The sequence below is a fragment of the Pagrus pagrus genome (genome assembly GCF_965226575.1).
Source record: "Pagrus pagrus genome assembly, chromosome: 15".
NCBI classification, from domain to species: Eukaryota; Metazoa; Chordata; class Actinopteri; order Spariformes; family Sparidae; genus Pagrus; species Pagrus pagrus.
The window spans coordinates 20,423,481-20,444,872 of NC_140199.1; the positions used below are offsets into that span (position 1 = coordinate 20,423,481).

The following is a 21,392-nucleotide window of genomic DNA, read 5'->3' on the forward strand; positions in this document are numbered from 1 at the left end:
ATGTTAACAAATGTAATTGGCAGAAGCCGCTGAATGAGATTTCTAAAGAAGCCTAGCCCGGTCACGCTGTCACTCAATAGTCTCTTAAGAGTTATTAATGCAGAGGTGAGTCTCCAAGGCCATGTAGGAAGAGGTCTATAGATCTAGTTAAAGAGGCTTGCCTGTACTCGTAGAACTTACATTTCAAAGCTTAACCCTAGATTTAAATATGCTTTTGTCCAAAAGTTTAATGTCTTAACATGTTCTTATTTCCTGAAGAGACTAAAGAGAAGATTTTAATTGTTTTAAAGGGTAAATAAGTCATACCAATATACTTTAAGTTAAATTAAATAAGGTTAAACACCCCAAAAATGTTAGCTCTTTGTCACATCTGAATGTGCATGAATGTTCTGAATGCTGTTTAGATGCAACATCTTTTTTTTTCCTCCCTCAAACTGTAACTCAATAAGAGGTCTTAATTCACATCTAGATGTCTCTGCTCACTTGCGGTTCTGCTTTATCTCCACCATACACCACCATGATTCAATTTAGCAATCCAATTACAATGTCTGGAAAAATAATATATTGTATGATGGTAATGATTTAAGTGCATTTGTTTTGATTCATTTACTGAGTCTCTGCATCACCCTCTGTACTGTTACCTGACGTAGATTCCTTGTTACTTTGACATCATGCCAATCATTGTCATTAAATTTCCCATTGACTGGCTCCACAAGAGCTTCAAAGGCTCCAGACCCCAAATTAATGACGAGTGAGACAGCCCCATTTTTCAGTGCCAGGTTGACGTAATCAGCTGATTTGCCCGTGTGCAGCATCAGTCCATTCCTCTGTAGGGTTTTGAATGACAATGTGATTTCATCACTGCTGCTTTGAATCGGGTTCAAGGACAAGTCGTAGCAGAAGAACTCAGATCCTTTGAAGGTTGCGACATACTCTTCTTTTGCTGCGGAGACAAAAAAAAAAGAAATATGTTGCATTAATGTCTTGGCCTCTTGGGTGCCCGTCGGGTAGCTGTCAGAAAAAATGAGAAATAGACTCTCAAAAATGTTGGATTAGTAATAAACACACTGAAATTGAAGAGAGGTGGCATGCTGAAACGTGATGGAAGATACATTGAGAGAAATTCCTACTAGCTCTCATGAGCAGCTAGTACCTAACTCGTTAAGAAACACAGGTGTATGGAGCATAACACTGCAACTGCTATTCTTGGACTTCACATGTCACACTAAGCAGACTATTTCCGCTTTTGCCCTGAATCCAAAAAAAGACAATATTCCTACTATCGCGATCTTTGGGTGCAGATTCAATACGTAGGTCAATGTCAAGACGTCAACATCCTCTGTGAGGTCACAATGACCTCAAGTAACGTTACCAGTTCTCACTGACAAACTGATGATAATTACTGTGAGATAACGATGATGTTAGTGCTTGATTGGAAAAGTTATAAACAAAACCTGTGGTGAGCTCACAGGTTAAGCTCTCCCCCCTGAAAGGAGAAGGCAGGGCTCTGAAGCTCATAGCTGAGCCAGTCAGTGCTTCTGCCGTCAGCAGTCTAGTTTTCAAGGGGCTTTTGCCAAAGCAGCTGACCTCCAGTCAGTCAGAAGTGAGGCTTCAACTGGCTCTCTTCTAAGCAACAGTGCTACCAGCCTTGCCCTGTTGGCAGGGATCTGGTGGGTGGGTGGTGGTTGGGTCAAACTGTGAAACCAAATAATCAAATCCAGACAAAACCAACTAGATTTAATTAGTAACGATGAGATACTGCTGACGACAGCAGTTGAAGTTGAGAGAAGCTTCAATGACTCCATACACTGCAGCTTGAGTTATAAACAGAAGACAGTTTGATGAGGAAAGACTAGAGTTCAGGAGTTTCAATAAGAAATAAAGTTTGGATCGTGTCCCTCTGATTCTGTAAGAGCTGGGACGACATGCTTAACTCCAAATATGATACAAATACTTTACAGCACTGGTTTCCATGTGCTGTTCTTCTTTTCTCACACAATGATATCTTTGGGATAAAGGTTGGGGCACTAAGGACTCTATAACAACATGTAGCTGTAGACTGCAGCGGCCCTTCACGGCAATCAAGGACCATGTATGTATTCACCAACTGTATGTCCACTTATGTACCCAATGCTTACAGACCCTTATTGGGCTAATTTACGCGAGCCTCGTGAGAAGATTTGAGAAGAGTAAACATCACCTTAGCCCATCTGATCTTGCACAACATTCACTCATGATAATTAGGCCACACACTCAGCTACAAAGAGATTTGAAGCTGAAGTACTGCAATTCAAAAGATTAATGCTCAACATTGTGACCTCCCAGCACTAGAAGACACTGTCAAGCCTCTCAACTAACAAAGACCACAGGCTAAACAAACACTTACTGAGATATCTCCTTGCTTTTACACAGGTAAATTGGACCAGCACATAGTCAGCTGTCTGTCAGGTTCATAATAGCTTCGGTCTTCTTTGTAAAACCACAGGTAATGAGGAGATTAACTTGTGTTAGGGTCAATTGTGTCAGAGAGAAATAAGTGAGCTTAGATAAGTCATTCAAATCACACACACATTTATGTTATAACGCCAACCACATTTGAACAGTGAACCCTGCAACTTGTGGAGATGTCAATCAATATCTTTACACTTCTACAAATCAATATCTGTGGTATGAAGGTTTATCAATAAATTCTCACTTGTTCGTGACTCTCTTCAACTTAGAGTTTCATCTTCCTTCGCCAGCAGTATTTATTTAGTTTCCTCACTACCAATCCCCAGACTGCTTCAGCATCCCTGAGACAGCTTCATAAGGACTCCTCCCACCATTAAAAACACTCACTCAGTTCAGCTACATATGCCTCCCAATGCATCGGAGCGAGTCTGCACTCATCAACCATCAGACATCCTCAGATATGACAGGGGCTTGACAAAGCAGAAATAACCTTGAGAAAGACCTCCACACTGTTAGCATGAGATAAAAAACAAAGCAGCACTGTGCGTCAGAGGGTGATGCGTGTGAACACCCATTAGAAAGCGTTTAAAAACAGGTTTAGACAGATAAAAAGCCATTAAAGCCACTAGCAGAAAATAAACCGGCAAAACACAAATGGACCAAAGCATTCAATTATCATAAATAGGGAACGCTGCATATTTATATATGCTTGCCAAAGAAATACAGACACACATTCAGATACGCACACACATGCTTAGAGCAGCATCCAGGCATGCATACAACAACACAACAAATAAAAGGAGTGGCTGTCCACAACAATTTGTCACCTCATTGATTCCCCCTTAAAGCACTATAGTGCACCTCTGGGAAAACTGCACAGGGTCGTAATTGAAGTTGACTGGATCTCACCACTCTTTGGTCATTCCCTCAGTGTCTGAGCCCCCTATCAGTGAAAATGAGAGACCTCTACCCTCTTCACTAAATCCACCCATCCCCGCTCCACAAGCTCTGTGACCACATAACAAATAGAGCCAATAGTTTGGGGTCATTCTCATCTCTCTCTCTCCACACATCCCCATGCCTGCACTTCACAGTTAATTCCCCTAACCAATGGAGAATGAATTGTGTGTGTGTACAGCAGGGCCGCTGGAAGGAATTTACAACACTTGGGGTTCAGCCCAGAGGCAGTTTCAGCCAAAGGGGTATACATCTCCTGAGAGAATTGCATTTCCATTCAAACACTGGTGGTCTGGCGCGCTTTGATGTAAACATATGTAGGACTAAATGAAGTGGAACAACTTGAGCGTCAGTCTGCACTCAGCTCAAATCAAGAGAAAATGCTGCAAAAACAAAAAAAAACTATCGACTAGCATATTAAAGACACATTTTTTACAATGACAGTGATGCTGGCAAAGCATGACTTGTCAATCTTTAGACCTCTAGCATTTAGAGGCTTTTCAACATCAAGCTCTTCGCCAAGTCAAGTGTCAAGCCAAGCTAACACTCAAACTACCATCTGGCTCCTTTTAGCTGCTTCTCCATATTTGGATAATAAGCCACTCATCTATTCAAACTACATTCCTTATGAATTCTGGGGAGGCATGTATCCTATGTTTTTTGCCAGTATAGGCCTAATATTTTCTCTCCCGCCATATTTTGTTGATGGGAAGACCTCAAACCACATTTCTAACAAGGCACTTTTATACAATGAATTAGCAAGTGCAGTTTAGACGAATTATGCAGTTTTTGAATGAAAAATGCTTTTATTTAGGGGGGAGTGAGGGTATCTACACAGCATGTACAGCCATGGAGAGCTGGTAGTCAGAGCTAACCAGCCATAAGAAGCTGCTGTCAGACTCTCAGTTTCTCCACTGGAAGACAGGCAGTCTAGTGGAGCTTTGACAGTCACTAGAAGCACATTAATGGCCTTGAGAGAGTCACTGTGTAAGATCCTGTGCTGTAGCTAGGCTGCTGGCTCACCCACGACAAAACAAAAGCAGCAGTGTGTACACGGTGCAAAAAGATAATTTAGTGTGTAGTTTCTCTTTCATTACTTTCGCATTGTCTTGCCCAGCAGTGGCGTGGCAGCCCTATTCAAACCTTCTACGCTGGTTAGCAGCTTGTAGCTCATAGTCGTGGTTTTGTGGCTGGAAAATGTATTGTTCTTATTCAGCGATCAACCTCATTGTCAGCCACAGCAGACAGCTAATTTTCAGTCGAATGGTTCTCAGTAACATACTGACTAATAGATGCCCGGCACCAAAAAGGCGACAGATGAAGTTAGCAACAAGCTGAACAGCCAGTGAAATTAGCAGCTAAGGAGCCACATTGAAAGTCCAGAGACAAAAAGAGATCTTAAAGAAGATTGAAAGTTGGACAAATAGTAGACAAGAAACACGACGCTACATGAAAGATGATGTTGCTCCGTGTCGGCTGGATTTATTATTTCAAACGTGTCAAAATTGTTTTAAAAGGTTCTGAAAACTAAACTACTTGTGCTGCTCTGACTCTGAGCTATTTTGCACTTGACATATAATAATCTTGCCATAATCTTGTGACAAGTTGGCTGAAAGCTGCAAAGTGAGGAGGTACAAAATAAAATATAAAAATGTAAGTTAATTTTCACCCTTAATGCTTTGGCTTTAATGTCATGTATGCTGTAGAATATATCATTTATTTTACTCAGACTACCACTGACCATGATTGGCAGCGCCCCAACCAAAACACAGACAAAAGCATAACAGACAGCAGGACTGCTTTGCACGATGGCGTGTTGCTAAACCTGCACGTGCCAGACTTTAAAGCGGGAGCATGTACGATACTGACTGCTAAATCAAACATACCCCACCCCGGTGAGGAATGAGCACATTCTGAAAGTAAAATCTGACATTTTTGACAATCATCCCATTTACATATGCTTAAAAAGGATAATGACTTCCACCTGAATTCACCTCATTAGACAACTTTATGCAAAAAGTGTCCTGAATATTTCGTATAATGTCTGAGCCTTCAAACGAATGCAATAGCAGTGCAACTGGTGAGCGGTATGTACACCTGTGTGTCTCTTTTAGATCCGGGAGACATAGCAACCTGCAGTGTTAATATCCTGCAGCAGATGTGTCACTCACATGTGTAAATAAAAAAAAAAAGCGGCTTGATCTTGAAGAAGCCTACTGTTTTGTCATTACGCTCTACTGGGTATTTGGGCATGTCCCTCTTTCCTCTCTCTGGGCTGTCCCGTTGTCTACAGTCAATCAAACTACAGCAAACTGCCGGCACCTTAATGCCCTTGAGTCACGACACTGAATGGGGACATGGAAAGGAGCCAGCTCCTTTAGTCTGTTTTCAGAGAACAGAGGACAGAAAAAGACACGAAGAGAGTAAAAGTGTAGCTCCTGGGGAAAGGCCATAAATAGACACATAGGTAAAAACTTGTCACAGCCTGTTGTTCTGAGTCATCCAACCCCTTTTTGAACAGAAAATATCTGTCTTCACCATCAGCCAATTTACACCAACATGTTTTAGAGGCAGTAAAAATTACCATTAGAAGAACATATTTTAAATAGCTTTTTCTTTGCTTGGATTTATTAACAGATGCGGCGCACTTTGACACTGACTTTCTCGCAATCCCTTCCGAGTTTAATATTGTTTTCTGCCATATGAATAATTGTTAATCAATAGCATGTAATTGTTATTGCCATTCAGGAGCCCCATTCTCTATGGTCACATTACATTCGCGGTTGTGGTGCAGAACTAACTACCCATATTGATGGAAGTAATACAATTATTCGCCACTCAAATTAAATTAGTGTCACAAAGAGTCAAAGAGGTATGCTGCTGCATGAAGCTCCCACAAACAGGAAGGTAATACGTCACTGCAAAAATGGAAGAGGTAGCATAAATGTCTGCTGAGTATGTTGAACTAAATCGCTCATTTATTACGAAGCACCGAGGGGCCGCAAGCATGAGCATATGTACGACAGCGCCAGCGTGTGACTGAGCGACCAGGAGGCTCCTCATCCGTCACTTTGCTCTGACACTAATCTGGCATCTGCTACTCTATGGCTGCTTTTTAAATTAGCCCGCACCCAGGGGAGCACAGTGCCTGTCAACATCAAATCATGACACAACAGTATGAAACAGACTCAGCAGGATAAGATTAAAATTACCTGGGAAATGAACGTCAGGGGTAGCTTTGATTTTAATGGCATTTATTCTAATCTGTGACATTTCTGAGCGGTTGATGTAAGTGACAAATTTCTCAAAGAGGCCAAGACAAGACAAAAATGATAGAAATGTACTTTAATTTGTCCAAGATTGCGACCTTTACGATGCCAAACTCAAGGCTTCAAAACAGTAGTCGACAATCCAATCGGTGAGATCAGTTACGGTGGGTTAACACTTAAACTACATGCAAACACTGTATTGTTGTGCCTTTGTTTTAAACCATTACACGCATACTGCATTAAAATATTCCAGCTATAATATCATTATCAATGACAAAAACATGATGACAACTAAGATATTTCAGGGCGCTGAAATATAGGCATTGCTAAAACAGACACGGTAATTATGTCGCCCATCTCCAATGGTGTCGTATTGTTAATGACAGTCCCCGGCATTAACTGTGACTAACTCTACATCACTGTTTCCCTGTCAGAGATCTCACTAACACCCACCCTCCTCGCACCACTCGAAATACCCTTCTTCAGCTCCCAGTAACAAGCTGAAGAAAAAAAGAGCTTGTTGTTGTGCCACCCTCAGCTTTTTAAGGTTCAGAAGAAGTTCAAGGGTTTGAAAAAAAAATGAAAGGCACACCTGTGGATTTTTTTTTTTAAAAGGCTAGATGCACCATAAATAAAACTGGACGCTCAGGCAATGAGACGTGGGGAGCAACGCTGTTTAATCGTGAGCGATGAGGCTCTGTGACTGACGCTGGATTTCCCATTCACTCTCTGTTTCCCTGTTTGACTGGCAGCCTATTAAAATGATACAGAAGTTAGTGTCTGGCAGCTTATTAGAACGATAGGAAGTTAGCTTCATGAAGCCGGCCTAAGCCTCTTACGTTATGACAGAGAGAAGAGTTTTTGAAGTGCTGCATTCTTTGAGAACATATTTTATTACATGATTATCACACCATTCAAAAGACTTAATAAAATGCCTCAAACCGCTCTCTCTTTGCAAGGTAGGCAGCCGCAATCCATTGATTGCTGTGTTTCATATCAACTCTTGTTTTTATGTCTGCAGTAAAAATTACATCTCCGTGAAGCGGATTGTTTTGGTGGCTCATAGTGTTGACAGAGCTGCAAGAATGGGCGAATAAGCCTCAATTAGCTCAGTTAAATGTATCCGGGCACATAACTGATGGAGTCAGCATGTGTAGATGCGCGTGAGCTTACACATACTAAGTTCTGTCAGACACCATGCTGTGCTAGCTTAACGCAAAGTGTCATTTAAATTCACAGTATGAAGGATGTCTTGCTGTGCTCAGAGAGAGTCCCCTCCCCCGGTGTCAGTCTGCAGAAACTCTCCGTCCAGAGTACATTTACTCATAATTGGCTTCACCATTCAGCTTGTCAGTTGTTTTAAGGCACTTGTTAAGAACATGTGGCTTGTATTCTGCAAACTCTTCAAGGTGTGAGTTCATTTGTGTGCAAATGTGAACTGGAGAGCGTGAAAGCTATAAAATTAATTCATTATTCTAGGATATATACTTTTAACTGTTTAACTGAGATTTTAATTTCTTTATATGATATTTTAAATGCAAGATTATTAATATTATTATTATTAGGATTAGTCCGGAGCCAGTGTGTCAGTCATTTTTACAGCCTGTCACTTGGCAGACACATCAGGGCTCCAGACTAACCTGCATGTGCACCAGCGCGTCATTTACAGTAGGTGCACCCAATAATACCTTTTAATTTAATTTATTGATTGTAAATAGTAATAAAGGAGCAAGCACTTGCTTTTGTGAATCAGAGCACATGCACCAAGAAATTAGATAAATTAAATAAATAGAAAATAAAATAAAAAAAATTGTTTTCAGATTCATTATTTGGTAAATCTGCATTATATTGATTTGTGGATAAGGTGATTAATCTGTAAAATGTCAGAAATTAGTGGAAAAATGCCGAGCAAACGGGGCCAGATTTCACCATATGTAAAAAGACATTCTGTCAAACTAATAAGCCCAAATTTGATTATATTCAGTTTACAATTAAATAAATCCTCACATTTAAGAAACTGGAACTGCAGCCGAAACCCTGTGTTCGAAATGTTGGCTTGAAAATCAACACAAATAGTTGAAGATTACTTTTCCACTGAGCTTCTTTTATTTTACTGCCAATTGTTTCAATTTCAGCTAATATTATGAATTTGTTTCAGTCTCCTCCTACATCTAGCAGGAGTCAAAGCGCTCTGTCAACTCGAAAGCGTCAACTCTGTCGAAAAGCAGCTACACGACTGTGACTACTACAAACTACAAAATATTTCTCAATACAACCGTAGATGTGCACTAATTGGCTAATGCTAGGCTAACGTTAGCAATAGCCAACACACTGTCTTGCTAGCAAAACAGTCCTGCATTTAGCTCATGTTAGCTTATAGCTTATGAAACTCCTCAATGACCAGACAGCAGAAATCTTACTTACAGAAGTTGTCAACAGGAATTTACAGGCAGGACTGACATCTTTAGACAATCTGCAATGGCAGCTAGCTCTGAACTCTATCACAACAGCCGTTTCTCAATATGCCTTCTTCTCTGTACTTCTGTTCTCAATAGTTCTTGCTTTATCCCCCACAAGTAAAGGAGGCACACGGTTGACTTGAGAAATTACCCCCCCTGGTGGCCAGGAGAGCAAGATGAAGCTTCTAACACGAATGATCTTTATTCTAAAAAAGTTGTCAAAAAGGTAAAAAGTCGGTTAAATTGTCTTGACATCCAAATCATTTTGTATTTCTTAAGCTGTATTTTCTTAAATGTTGTTGTTGTTTCTTTGTTTTGGTATGTTTTATTTAAAAAAACATAAAGTTTTGAATGGTGAATCATCACATTTAGAGCTGGTACAAACATCAAGACTCTAACAATGAGCTGTAGTCATTCTTTCCTTCAAAATAACTTCATTCAACCTCATTTCTGTCACGCTGCGTCTTGAATTCTAGCAAGAAAAACGCTCTGGGTTTTTTGTCAGTGATTAAGGACTTACTTCACATTTTGCTTTTCAGAACATCCCCAATTAATCTGATACACACCGCATTTCATCCTGAAACCAGTGGACTTGTGTGTAGTCCTGGGGTATGGGAACACCATGAGAGAAAACTCAACCACAGGATGAATTCGGTCCTGTTAATTAGCTACATATTTCATGCTTTTCAGCCACTCATGCAGGTCAGTAACCACACCGAATGATTTCCACACAGTTGCTGCCAGCAGCTTCACAGACAGCACCATGTTTAACAGCTGGCTGACAGGCTGTAGGTAGAAGGCGTCCTTTTGCTTTCTCCGGAAACTCATCCAGATGCAGTAAAACGGGTGAAAGACGCCTCATTGGGCTGTTTTCTCAGCACTCGGTGTTCACTATCAATATGTTGGATTTTATACTCGGGCAACATGAAAACACACTGATCGTTCACAAATGTGTTCAGAAAAGCCTCACACAAAAGACACACAAAGTGACATTGATCTCCTTCGTGCTGCTGCAAGTTTGCCATAGTATGGAGCTTAACAAAGTCAAAACTAAATTTTAACTTGCTTGCACAAAGCTAGAATGAACGTCATAGCTTCATCCTGTTGTTAATAGCCACTACCTGTGCTTATGGCAAAGAGATCATATGGTAGGCATGTAAAATATGAAAAACAAAAAATAAAAAAATACTGTTTGAGGGTTGACAGTGGCATAAACCAGCGATTAAAATTTAATCAAATTTAGCTCTAAAAAAGACAGTCGTGTAAGTGTAAGTGTGTGTCAGCCAGATCACACACAGTCCATGTCTGCTCACTCTAATTGGCAGTGTCTCAATCAGGTGCGTAGGCAGCCCTCCTCCGGGAGCAGCTCCCACGAGGACACAAAACCACCTCATCCACAGCTGTGAAAGGCATCCACAGGCGCTCATGGTTCGCACCTGTGCACAGTGTTTTTTCATGCATTCATGAAAACAAACATAAAACCCGACAATGGAGCTGATGTTGACACACACGCCACGTCTCTTCTCCCGAATGATCGAATCAGAGTCTAATAGCAACACCGTCTCCTGCAACGTCTTTATCACAAAGTGAAAAATGTTTTCAGACGGCTCACAAAGCAAAGGGTCAGGCCTTGTTTTGTGAAAATATTTCATTTTTTATTTAAAATGTACATTCTGCAGTCTAATCGAATTTTTGCTTTTAAGATGTTTGATGCCACAGAAAACACAATTACACAGAACACGCTGTTCCCACATGAATCACAGCCAGTTTCTTTGCAACACAATAGGAAAAATGTGTGTTTCTGTATGCTTGAGCTACTCTGCTGAAAGGCTTCTGGAGATTATAAGGAAAGTGGAGAAAGCTTCTTGTTTAAAAACTACAGACGATGCTTGAGATCAAATGTATGTCTGAGATAAAAACGGCCGGGCATTTATAGTTGGCAGCTGGGCCATTAAACTAGATCTTGTAGTGCACTCCCCCCACCAACAAGAACATTTCTGTGGAGTGGATTTAACAAATAACAAATAACTGTCCAGAGATGGACACGGTAGTCCATCTCTGGACGGCACACAGGGAGCTCTTTTTGTCCGACGCACAGAGCTGGGGAAAGGCTAAAGGACCCGACGAGGGGCGGCTAAATCTAACAGGACATAAAAATATGAGAAAAACTGTGAACACAAACACTCACAGACGGACAAATATGCATGTGAATACCCGTGTACTGGGGCAAACAAACACCGTACGAGTACACATACTAAGCAGCACACTTCCAGCTGCAGGGCTCTCATTTGCTCTCAGCCTATTACTGAATCACAACAGCATTACAGTGAAGAGGGAGTGTAATGTGCTGAATACTAATCTGCAAAGCCCAATCCATTTCTAGAGAGTAAATCCAGGGGATAATAATGTAAGCCTTGGGGAGATGGAGGGGATCAATATCCTCATCAAAAGAGGAGCATTTTGATATTAACGTATAGTTACCACTTCACTTAACCGTATATATATTTAAAGAGCAGGAGGCTATAAACATTTGTCCCTCCTATAGGAACCCATGGGCACTAATTTATCATAACGGCTGATAATATACAGGCGATTATTTACTATCCGAACCAATGAGCTGCAGGAACAGGTGTGTAGTAACGTTTGATAGCCGCTCCCCGTCTGAAATGTGTTAGCGCCAATAAATCTCTGCCATAAGCATCTTAACAAGCTGCTCAATTTGGATTTACCCTTGTCAAGGTTGCCAGCGCAGACCTGAAGTGCACGCTGCGATGGAACCGCAGAGGTTACTGTCCACTTTTGATTACCGGAGCATGGGGGAAGCAGGGTCTGACTGTAAAGGACCGGCATTTGGCAGATGTCTAATTTGGGCCATATACATGGAGACGTTCCCTCAGACAAGAGCAAAGTCAGGAGGCGCTGAGGCATGTCATTGCTCAGAAATAATTCATGTGCTAATTACATTGCCAGTGTGTCTCGGGATGATTTCTGTGCAGAGCCGCTCTCGTCTTGTCCCGCAACTCGGCTCTGAGATCCACTCTCTGTCTGACACAGCATGAATCCTTGATAGTGAGCAGACAGCCAGACACATCAGCAATGACGCTTTCTTATCCTCATCCTCAGCGCTCATCTTTCATTGCCCGGACAATGCATACATCAATTTAAGTATCGGAGCCGCAGAGTTTCAGTATGTCCTTGGTTGGACTGTTTATCGCGCTAGCAGGAATTACACTGCTATTATCTGCCATTTGGATATTGTTGACTAATTGTTAGTGCTCAGTTTGATTCATCTAGTGCTTCGACACATTGGGAAGCTCACCGATGCTAATACAAACATAAATGCACCATTTGAAAGGTGTGTATACTCCTGTCATTGATTCATTATGTAAATTAAGTCAACGTGGATTAATTCTGAGAAACAGAAGGAAAGAAAACGAGGCGGAGGAGACAACCAGAAATAGTGATTCAAACAGACTTTGTTTACCACAACCATGAGCGAAAAAATGCTCCCATGCATTCGCTCTGATGTGAAATGCAAAAGTGACTTTTTCCTAGCGAGGATTCACTGCCGCATCGTATGTCAGCAGCACTCAGGCCTCAATAAAAGTAAAACTATTTAATCAGCTGTGGCGGAAACACTTACTGGTGTATTTTATGAGCTGCCAAAACTAATTAAACCATATAATTTGGAAAGTCATCATCATCTGGGTCACTGCCATAACCTTCATTCCCCACAGGATGATGGCATCGCTAGAGGAGTCCAAAACAGAGTTCTCCCCAGTGTTTGTGGACACAAGCAAAAGGATTTAGTGCCTTCAACCAACTTGTATTTGTCTTTAGGAGCAACCACACCTGGTATCAACAAAGGTACCTTTCACTTATTTACTTAATTATACTAGTATTTAAATCAAATGTATTATACCTCACAGACATGTTCATTTCCACTAAACAGTTTGGGTCAAGTCTTCACTTCAATCTAAAATACAAACACAAGAGTAGTTTGTTGATGCAGCATGGGATCATGGGAGTTGTTGTTTTCATTGTTACACAACCACCATTGCCACTGCAAGACACATTGCTAGACAACGTAACGTACATAAATTACATGTTATGTTTAGTCACATTCGCCAACTAACATTTTATGTGGCGTTTACCCAGAGGCAACAAGCGACCATATGAAACACATCCTAACCAAGATACTGATCTCTCTGGGTTCAAACGTTGTCGGAAATTTTGGAGTAAAACTTCATGACAACCATCATTATTAAATGATAAAATTATGGTAATTGAACTTCAGTTAATAATTATTTCAGTGTTCAACAATGGAACGCTTTATAAACCTTTCATTAGAAAAGGGTTAAGATTGATAAACATCAGTTGCAACTTTATAATAGCCACCTAAATAACTCTTAGAGATGAACTACACATAATTTATTAACCATTTACAAAGTACTGAAAACGTGAATTGTGACTTGACAGTTAACAATTGCTTAATAAACAGTTTACCTATTAACTATAAATGTACCATTTATTAATGATGGTTATTATGCAGTACCTATATCTAACTTTCATTTCAACAGGCAAGCTACTACAAACATGAACAGCCCTTTTCATTTGAAGTCTTTCAGGTCTCTTGAAACTTCCCAGTATCGTGTCTTCCACTGCCACACATACATACTTTTGTTCTCTCGGTTCCAAAGTCAACACAATGAGATCAGTTTGCTCATTCATGCCTTTCATACTCTGACACTGGCGAAGTGGCCTGTCTGTCAGGACCAGTTCTTTCAGGTGCAGTGAGGTGAACTTGAGATAAATGTATCCTGAATTTAAAACCAAATCTTCCCGGCACATCACCTCCGATCTTTCTTCCTCAGACGCGACAAAGGGAACATAAATAGCCCTGCCGTTTTGTGCACAGCTTCTTCCTTCTTTATTGTTAGTTTTTTAAATTGTTGTATTTTGTTGTCAGATTTTTTAGTGGTCACTCGACGGAGGTACACCAGTAGCCTACGTGCGTTAACTCCCCTGCGGTGAAAGAGCACGGCACAGCACGCTGAGCAGCATCATTGCATGTTTAAAGAATGTGCTCCAATGAACAAATCGCTGCAGGACAGTGAGGCTTGACAGAATCCCAGCATCACCTCGCTGAGCTGCTGGGCAAGGTCACCAACACCAGAGTGGGGTTTTTGTTCTTGTTGGCTAAAGGATGTCAGATTTCAACTTCCATTGTTATATTTATTATATTCTCAGTTCGCCTTGGTTTTTGATATAACGCATTCACACAAACCAGGTGATAAAAACAGCAGCCGCCCAATTATTTTCTCTCATGTTGGACTGTCTCACGCATATCCTGAAGATACTTCATGGGCTTCGCCTTCTCTGTGGCTCCGCACTAATACATGCACCGAGGAATTTCCCCAGAACCTACAGTGTGCATTTAACATCAACACACCCAGAGCCTTTTCTCTCCCAAGTCGCCTGTTGCAATGCCAGCACTGCACTGCACTGAAGGGTATTTGAGCAAGGAAACACAATACATCCCTCTTTGTGTCTCGCAGAAAAGCCTCCCAGCTATGAATAAGATCACACTGAGGTATCCTTAGCGGTGGAGAACCGAAGGCACAAGTGTTTGTATAGAGCCAAACACTCTATGGCGATTGGAGATGAAACCCAGGTGAGAGAAGAATACCTAGATACCAGAGCCGGAGCAGTCGTGCAGCGCTGCCACCACACCACTTCAAAGGAAAAAAACACCATGGCGCAGCGACTTAACAGGTGATATGGAATCATGGTGCCGCTTTACGGCTCAGCTTGGAAACAAATAGCACTCTTGAGGCTTTAATGAAATCCACTCCGGTAAGAGGATAAATAAATATATAGACTAATTAAACGGCACTGCGAGGGAATGCAAAGCAAAGATGCAATTGCGCTATTGTTAATCTATTCCCCCTGTTTTGCAGAGCTTATTCACAACAGTCCATCGCTCTAATTACATCGACGCCGCTGTCTTCGCTGAGGTTTGCTCACAGGGGGTTGTCCTACACGGCTCCACCTCCATTACCTTCAGCAATTGATAGCGGCAGGAACCCCCTCCTCACCTTTATCAACGGGGCGAGATTGTCCACAGGCAAAGATGCTGACCTATGGAGGGAAAATTACTCACTTTGGGGTGTCACTGTTTCAGCAGCACTATGGCCCTGCTGACACTAGACCAAGGTCATTTCATAATGGGTTGTCCAGCTGCCACTCTGCTGTCAAGAGGCCTGACTGATGAAGGAAAGCGCAGCCAGTTATGGCGACAGGAGTCAAGGCTACGGGAGCTTGATAAAGATCAGCCTCTATCCGGAGTGAAAACAGCAAAGAAAGAGGGATAGAAAAAAGATGATCCTGCATTTTGCCCCCTAAGCCTTCAAAGTGGTGACAAATAGATCTGCTTTGTAGCTCGCGCCTGCGAGACGCCCTGTTTTGCATTCTGCTGGGAGCTGCAACAGCCAGTGCCACAGGAATAAATGCATGTGATCGGCGAGAGCAGTCATCACAGTGCAGCAATACCCTGAGAAGTATTGACTGCGTTACAGCTCTTTTCTCAGGTCGCTGTCAATCCTGTCAGTCCTATGAATTGATCAGTGGGGGTTCACATCCATCAGAGTGACTCATCCAACACAGATACGATGTTTCGGAGTCCAATTTGTTCCATCCCCTGGGCTGAAGTGGATGAAAGTTTGTACTTTAATCTGTGTTTGTTCTCAAGAATCCCTTTCCTCAAGAAAGTCCTTCTTGTATCGCTCTCTCTTTTAACATCTGTGTCCATTTTTATACACCATATTTGATTTTTGCAGACAGTGTTATCGGTTGTTTGTAGATCCATGTCCTTGACCAGAGGTGACCACATTTCTGCTGTCAAGTTTGTGTTTTTCCAACGACTAAGGCTTGTTTCTGTTTTTCTTTAGACACATTAAATAAGACTTTTAATTCAAATTCTAGTCAGAATTTCTACTTCTTGTTGTCTGTTATTGTCTAGGCTGAGCTTGCTTTTGTCCAGCGTGTTTTAGTACTAGTAGTAGTAGTAGTAGTAGTAGTAGTAGCAGTAGTAACAGTAGTAATAGTAGTGTAGTATTAGTACTGTTAAACAGCTAGACAGTATTAACTGGGTAAGAAGATAAAAATAAGACTCTTCCAGTATTTCTCAGATGCTCGGTGACAACACCTTTCATTCAGGACTTTCAAAATACTGCATATAAAGAGCCTCGTAGCCATGTGCTTGGTAGCAAAAAGCTCAGGTTTAAAAGAATTTATCAGGTCAATCAAATACAAAAAAAGCAAATTGTAGACTTCCTTGGTTGAATATAGCTGTATAGTACATCAGTGAGGGGTAAAGTGGATATATTTAAGGAGCTGTCATATTGCTTCTGAAGAAAATCTCCTCCTCATGCAATGAAAATGAAAATGTTAAATTCATTCATGAACAGACGTTGGTCTCCACAAAGGATAGCTTACATAACTCAAATTACTTTCTGTGGGTGTGATCCAGAATCAGAGCATATCATTTATATATTTTGTATTGGTGCTGCTGTGTTGAGGTTCTTGTAAAACACTTAACCATCACAAACAATAGAACAAAAAAATCTAAATAATCCAAGTCAAAAAAAAGTGTTGTTTGCTTTAAGTCACAGGGAGACTCTGTTTCCAGTCTGGGCATGTGTGTTTTCTGTTTACTCATCTACTTTGTACTCATACAGTGTTATCCTGGAGACTTAATGGGATTTCCTTGTTTCAGCAGTTTAAAGACAAAGGAATGATTCAGTACATACATAGCCTAATTCCATTTTATTCCTTCTGCTGTGACATGCATACAATATGCAAAATTATGCTTCTTACAAAACACACGCACATTTGTGTGTGTGATCCCGTGCTTCTAACTGATGCCTCTCATGAGGGAAGGACTCTGTTCCTACAGCGCGGCACAATAAAAGCCTGGAAATTTACGAATTAATTACAAGAACAGGGTTGCTTTTTCTGGTTCCTCTGAAGTGTGCTCCAGAGATGGCTGCTGAAACGGCCCTAACAAGGGTCCCAGCATGTGCTTCTTTTTGCTTCTTTAAAGAAATACATACGAGACAAAGAGGGGCAGGGGACAGTGCAGCATGTTCGACTCTACGGGGGGGTAGCATTTTTAGTCTCTTCTTTTAAACAGTGATACTCCCCCGCTCTACATTATACACTGCCAAAGTGGCCCACATCTATCATTGCAGCTTGTTAAATCTATTCTTTGTCTTTGAATTCAAGTGAAACATAAAATGATTATATATAATTCAACCTGCTCTGTTGTATCGTACAGTATCACATGAACGCTTGCTGATGCTGACAAACGTGCAGAGCAAGTAGGCTTTCTGGCAGAAAGAGCAGTAAAATAAAAAGGATCATGTTTGTTGTGCTACTTTCTGCAGAGTCCTTCTCTAGCACTCTCCATCAGGGCCACAGCCCTGGGTGACTGAGCCTTTTACCTATCTGCAGCATCCAGCCACCTGCCATGGAAATCACGGCTGTTTCCGCCATATGCCTCAATGTTCTGCCAAGCCTCTCCGGTCTGTTCCGCCTTGAGCAAATTTCATTATGGGATGGCTGGGAGCACTCGGTGCTGCTCATTAAGGCTATCAGCGTGGCACGTCACCGTTTGTAACACGAGGGATGCAGGAGGTTGAATACCCCTCGCGTCGAGGATCGCTTAACAACTTCAGCAATTGTCTAACTTTTGTTGAGGAATTAGGATACAGTGACATATGGTCTTCTCTCAAACGCACGCAAAGGTCATTCTGAGAATCAAGCCGCATTTGAATTCTGGTGTGAGTTCAGAACGTGATTACAGAGGGGAGCTAACCTTCTGCCATTGGCTGAAAGGAAAATGGCTGGCAGGGGTCAATTAAAATGATATCACAGGACGACTCAAGAGTTCAAACGTTTGACCATTGTTCTAAAGTCTTTGCAAATGCTACATTAAAGGACGACGATGGAAGCTTTAGAAGATTTAACACATAACATGAATTCATACGCATTAAAAGGGCCATTGCTCATTTAAATAAAACCGGAGGTTTCATTGCTGTGCCCTTACTTGGTCTGGCATGACCAGTAGCTTATGGTGGCTAAGGTTAGCTAACACTAGATAGATACTTCTTTGTAACTAACATTACTGAGTCTGTTTGGTGACCTTATGTCATAGCATCAAGCAGAGTTGATGTTCTTGTGCTACCATTACACTATGTTGTAGCATTACCATTATCCTGTATATATCACATGTGACCAAAGATAAATAACTGCAGGCAACAATAGAAACAACTCTGCTTGATGCTATGATATGTAACATATCATGTATAGAACCAGGGTTGGGTAGTATTGGATTTAAGAGGTCATATTATGCTAATTTTCAGGGTCATACTTTTATTTGGGGCTGCTAGTAGAATAGGTTTACAGACATTATTTTTCTCATATGGTGCATTGCTTCAGCACCCCTTTGAAATCAGTATTATGTAATCAGATTACAAAAAAAAGTAGTATGTATCAAGTTAGTAAGTATCATATTAACATTTCTACAATATGTGTTATATCAAATTCACATAACATGCATATGAGCTGAGGTCCATGTCAGGACATTGAGGGGAAGATGATGGCTTGACTGCTGGGTGAGACCACTGTTCAAGACAGTGTTTCAACATCTGTAAGTGTGAAACCACTGGATATTTTAACCAGACATCAGGACGACTGCCAGCTGTATATGTGACTGCAGAATCAGGTTATCCAAAAGATGAACCTTACTAACCCTAACACAGTGTTTTTTGTGCCTTAAACCAGACCATAAGCAGTAAGATTTCCACTTAGAGTACATTTTCCATAATCCACATTACAAATTACAAAATTTACAATGTATTTCGTAAACAGTAACTGACCACATTTCAGAGTAATCTGACCAAACCCCGTACAGATCACAGTGACTCAACTACACATGCTGTTTTGGCTTCTCCTAATCTTCTCTGTTGTATGTGGAGCTAAACAGCTAATACACTCCTGGCAGTCTATTCTGGCTATCTGGCACACAATGTGTTTAATAAGACCGAGCTGATTCACTAAAAGATAAGACGTCCTCCGCTATCATACATGAGCCAGTGTTGTGTTGCCACGAGGCAGTGGCAGCGGTCCACTAACATGGTCAGCATATAGCCAGATGGAGCTGAGCCACGGGGATCAAACGGAGAGTTCTGCTGCTGGAGGATTCCTGCCAGCTAACACCCACCACCCTCTGACATTTCCACTGTCACACCACTCTCTATCTCTTTACTACCCTTGAAGAAGAGATGAGTTCGCTTTGCTCAGGTATTACGGTCGCAGGGCTCCGAGGTGATCCTGAGCACCAAAACAATAAAAGCTTATCTTCCCGCCTGTCTTTTGCATTGTTTACTCACAATTGTTTCCTACTTTGTGTTCTCATGCAGGAAGGCCAATCTGTGGCCTGTGCATTGGAGAGGCAGAGTTTAGCTGCACTGTGCTTGAACGGGATGTTCACTCAGCCATACACCCAGAGCCATCACAGTGCATTAACCCCTGGATGCTTCCTGGCACTGTCTCACTGGACTGCAATTGTAGACTGCTTCTAGTCCAGAGGGTCTACAGACCTTAGGCTGACCGAGGGAAGGGAAGCCAGGGTCAAATAATGCAAGGAGAATAAAAAAACACAGGAGAATATAGGGGGCGACATTAAACTAGGAACCTCAGCATGGAGATTGATCTGTTGTTTTGTCCTTCTGACTGAATGGTTTAATAGTTAAAGTATGTGAGTGATGCATGCTGAAAAGTGTATCGATCTTTTTTCAATAGACCCTTGTCAGAGATGGATGAGATACAGTGGTTACCAATCAATGCAGCTAGTTATTTACTGGCTTTGACTGTCAATAAGCCTGTGCATCACAGGTTGCGTTTGCCGTGGTGCATTCTTACAACATTTCTGTGGTGGGAATAAACGACACACTTCACCCCACTTCTGATTTGTGTTTGGATATTTTGACAATCTGAGCCGAGTTTGGCAGTTGCAGGGCCTGCGCTGGACCGAGGCTACTGATGGATTAGAAGGTGTTTGGATGTGGCACTGCCTCTGGTCATTAACAGGAATCCACTGCAGGCAGATATTAGTAACGCACAGTCTGGTGCTGCTCGTGGATAAGCAAAAAGCAATAGTAAACATGTGCAGTAAATGTAAATACAGATGGAACAATGGAAAAAAACTTATTGAGTTTTTTACTGAACACCTTTCCTCATTGCACCTATTTGACTGTGAAGACTGGTTAATCCAAGATTTAATAAAGGATTTTTAATTATAATTATCAGACTGCCTCAGATTCCGTCTGTCAGACCATTAAGGAGCTGCTACCATGCATCATTAACAGTAAGATGGGAAGTAAAGACATTTTGAATTTTGAATGAATGATGAACGATTTTTTTTGTCCACTTGGGGGTGTGAAACCAGGCTCTGAAGACAACAATAACGATTGCCTTTTAGGTCGATAGGGCAAACTCATTAGTGTACACTTTCCCATTAGCCATACCTGCCAACACGCCCAAGTCAACTGGTAATTTTCTCCTGTTAATCTCCTGACTTTATAGTGATACAAACCAGTTTTTGTGTGGGATATCTGTCATGGTAACTGGCAACCTAACCCAGAGAAACAGGTGAGCATGCACAGAAAACCCTGCCAGATGTGTGTCAAGCCATCTGTTTCACTCAGTTTGCTGCTGAAAATGGGTTAAACAGGTCCCGGGAAGAAGAAATAAGCTTCCAAATTTCACTCCATTTGGTGACAGACCTCAGCGGTCATCTGAAAGAATGGGCAAATCATTACACAGGTTCCACATTCATATTCAGAATGAGTCAACTGGGGTGGCTTGGGCGGATTCAAACGTCTGGACCCAGACTATGTGAAACCTTTCCTTTATTGATACTTGCCTCCTGTCTCACTTGCTGGTCCTGTCTGCCTCCACTCTGCAGACTGTAGCCCTGCAGCATTTTATCTCTTGTCTTCTTGGCAAAGAGTGTTGATCACTTGTTTGTACATTTTGTGTAAATCTGTTACTGTGAGCTATAAATTTAGGACTAGTTAAAAGTGGTTTGACTTTCACAGCCTTGTATTTCTTCTATTAATCTGTGGTGAATTGTTACATGGGTTACATATCTCCCTGACAGGTACGCTGTTTACACATCTAACAGATATGA

The 21,392-nt window shown here is 41.5% G+C and overlaps 1 protein-coding gene across 17 annotated transcripts in view; it reads right to left on the bottom strand.

Annotated features, from left to right (window-relative positions):
• The window catches only part of LOC311271084 (neurexin-1a), a 273,006-nt gene that overhangs the window by 173,503 nt on the left and 78,111 nt on the right, over positions 1-21,392 (bottom strand). For 16 of the 17 annotated variants that reach the window (XM_084376499.1, XM_084376496.1, XM_084376495.1 and 13 more), the window contains one exon: positions 642-943. In XM_084376499.1, coding sequence (XP_084232625.1) covers positions 642-943 — 302 coding nt within the window. Of the gene's footprint in view, positions 1-641; positions 944-9,101; positions 9,207-21,392 lie in introns of those variants that run through there. The other variant, XM_084376500.1, reaches the window with a different exon arrangement.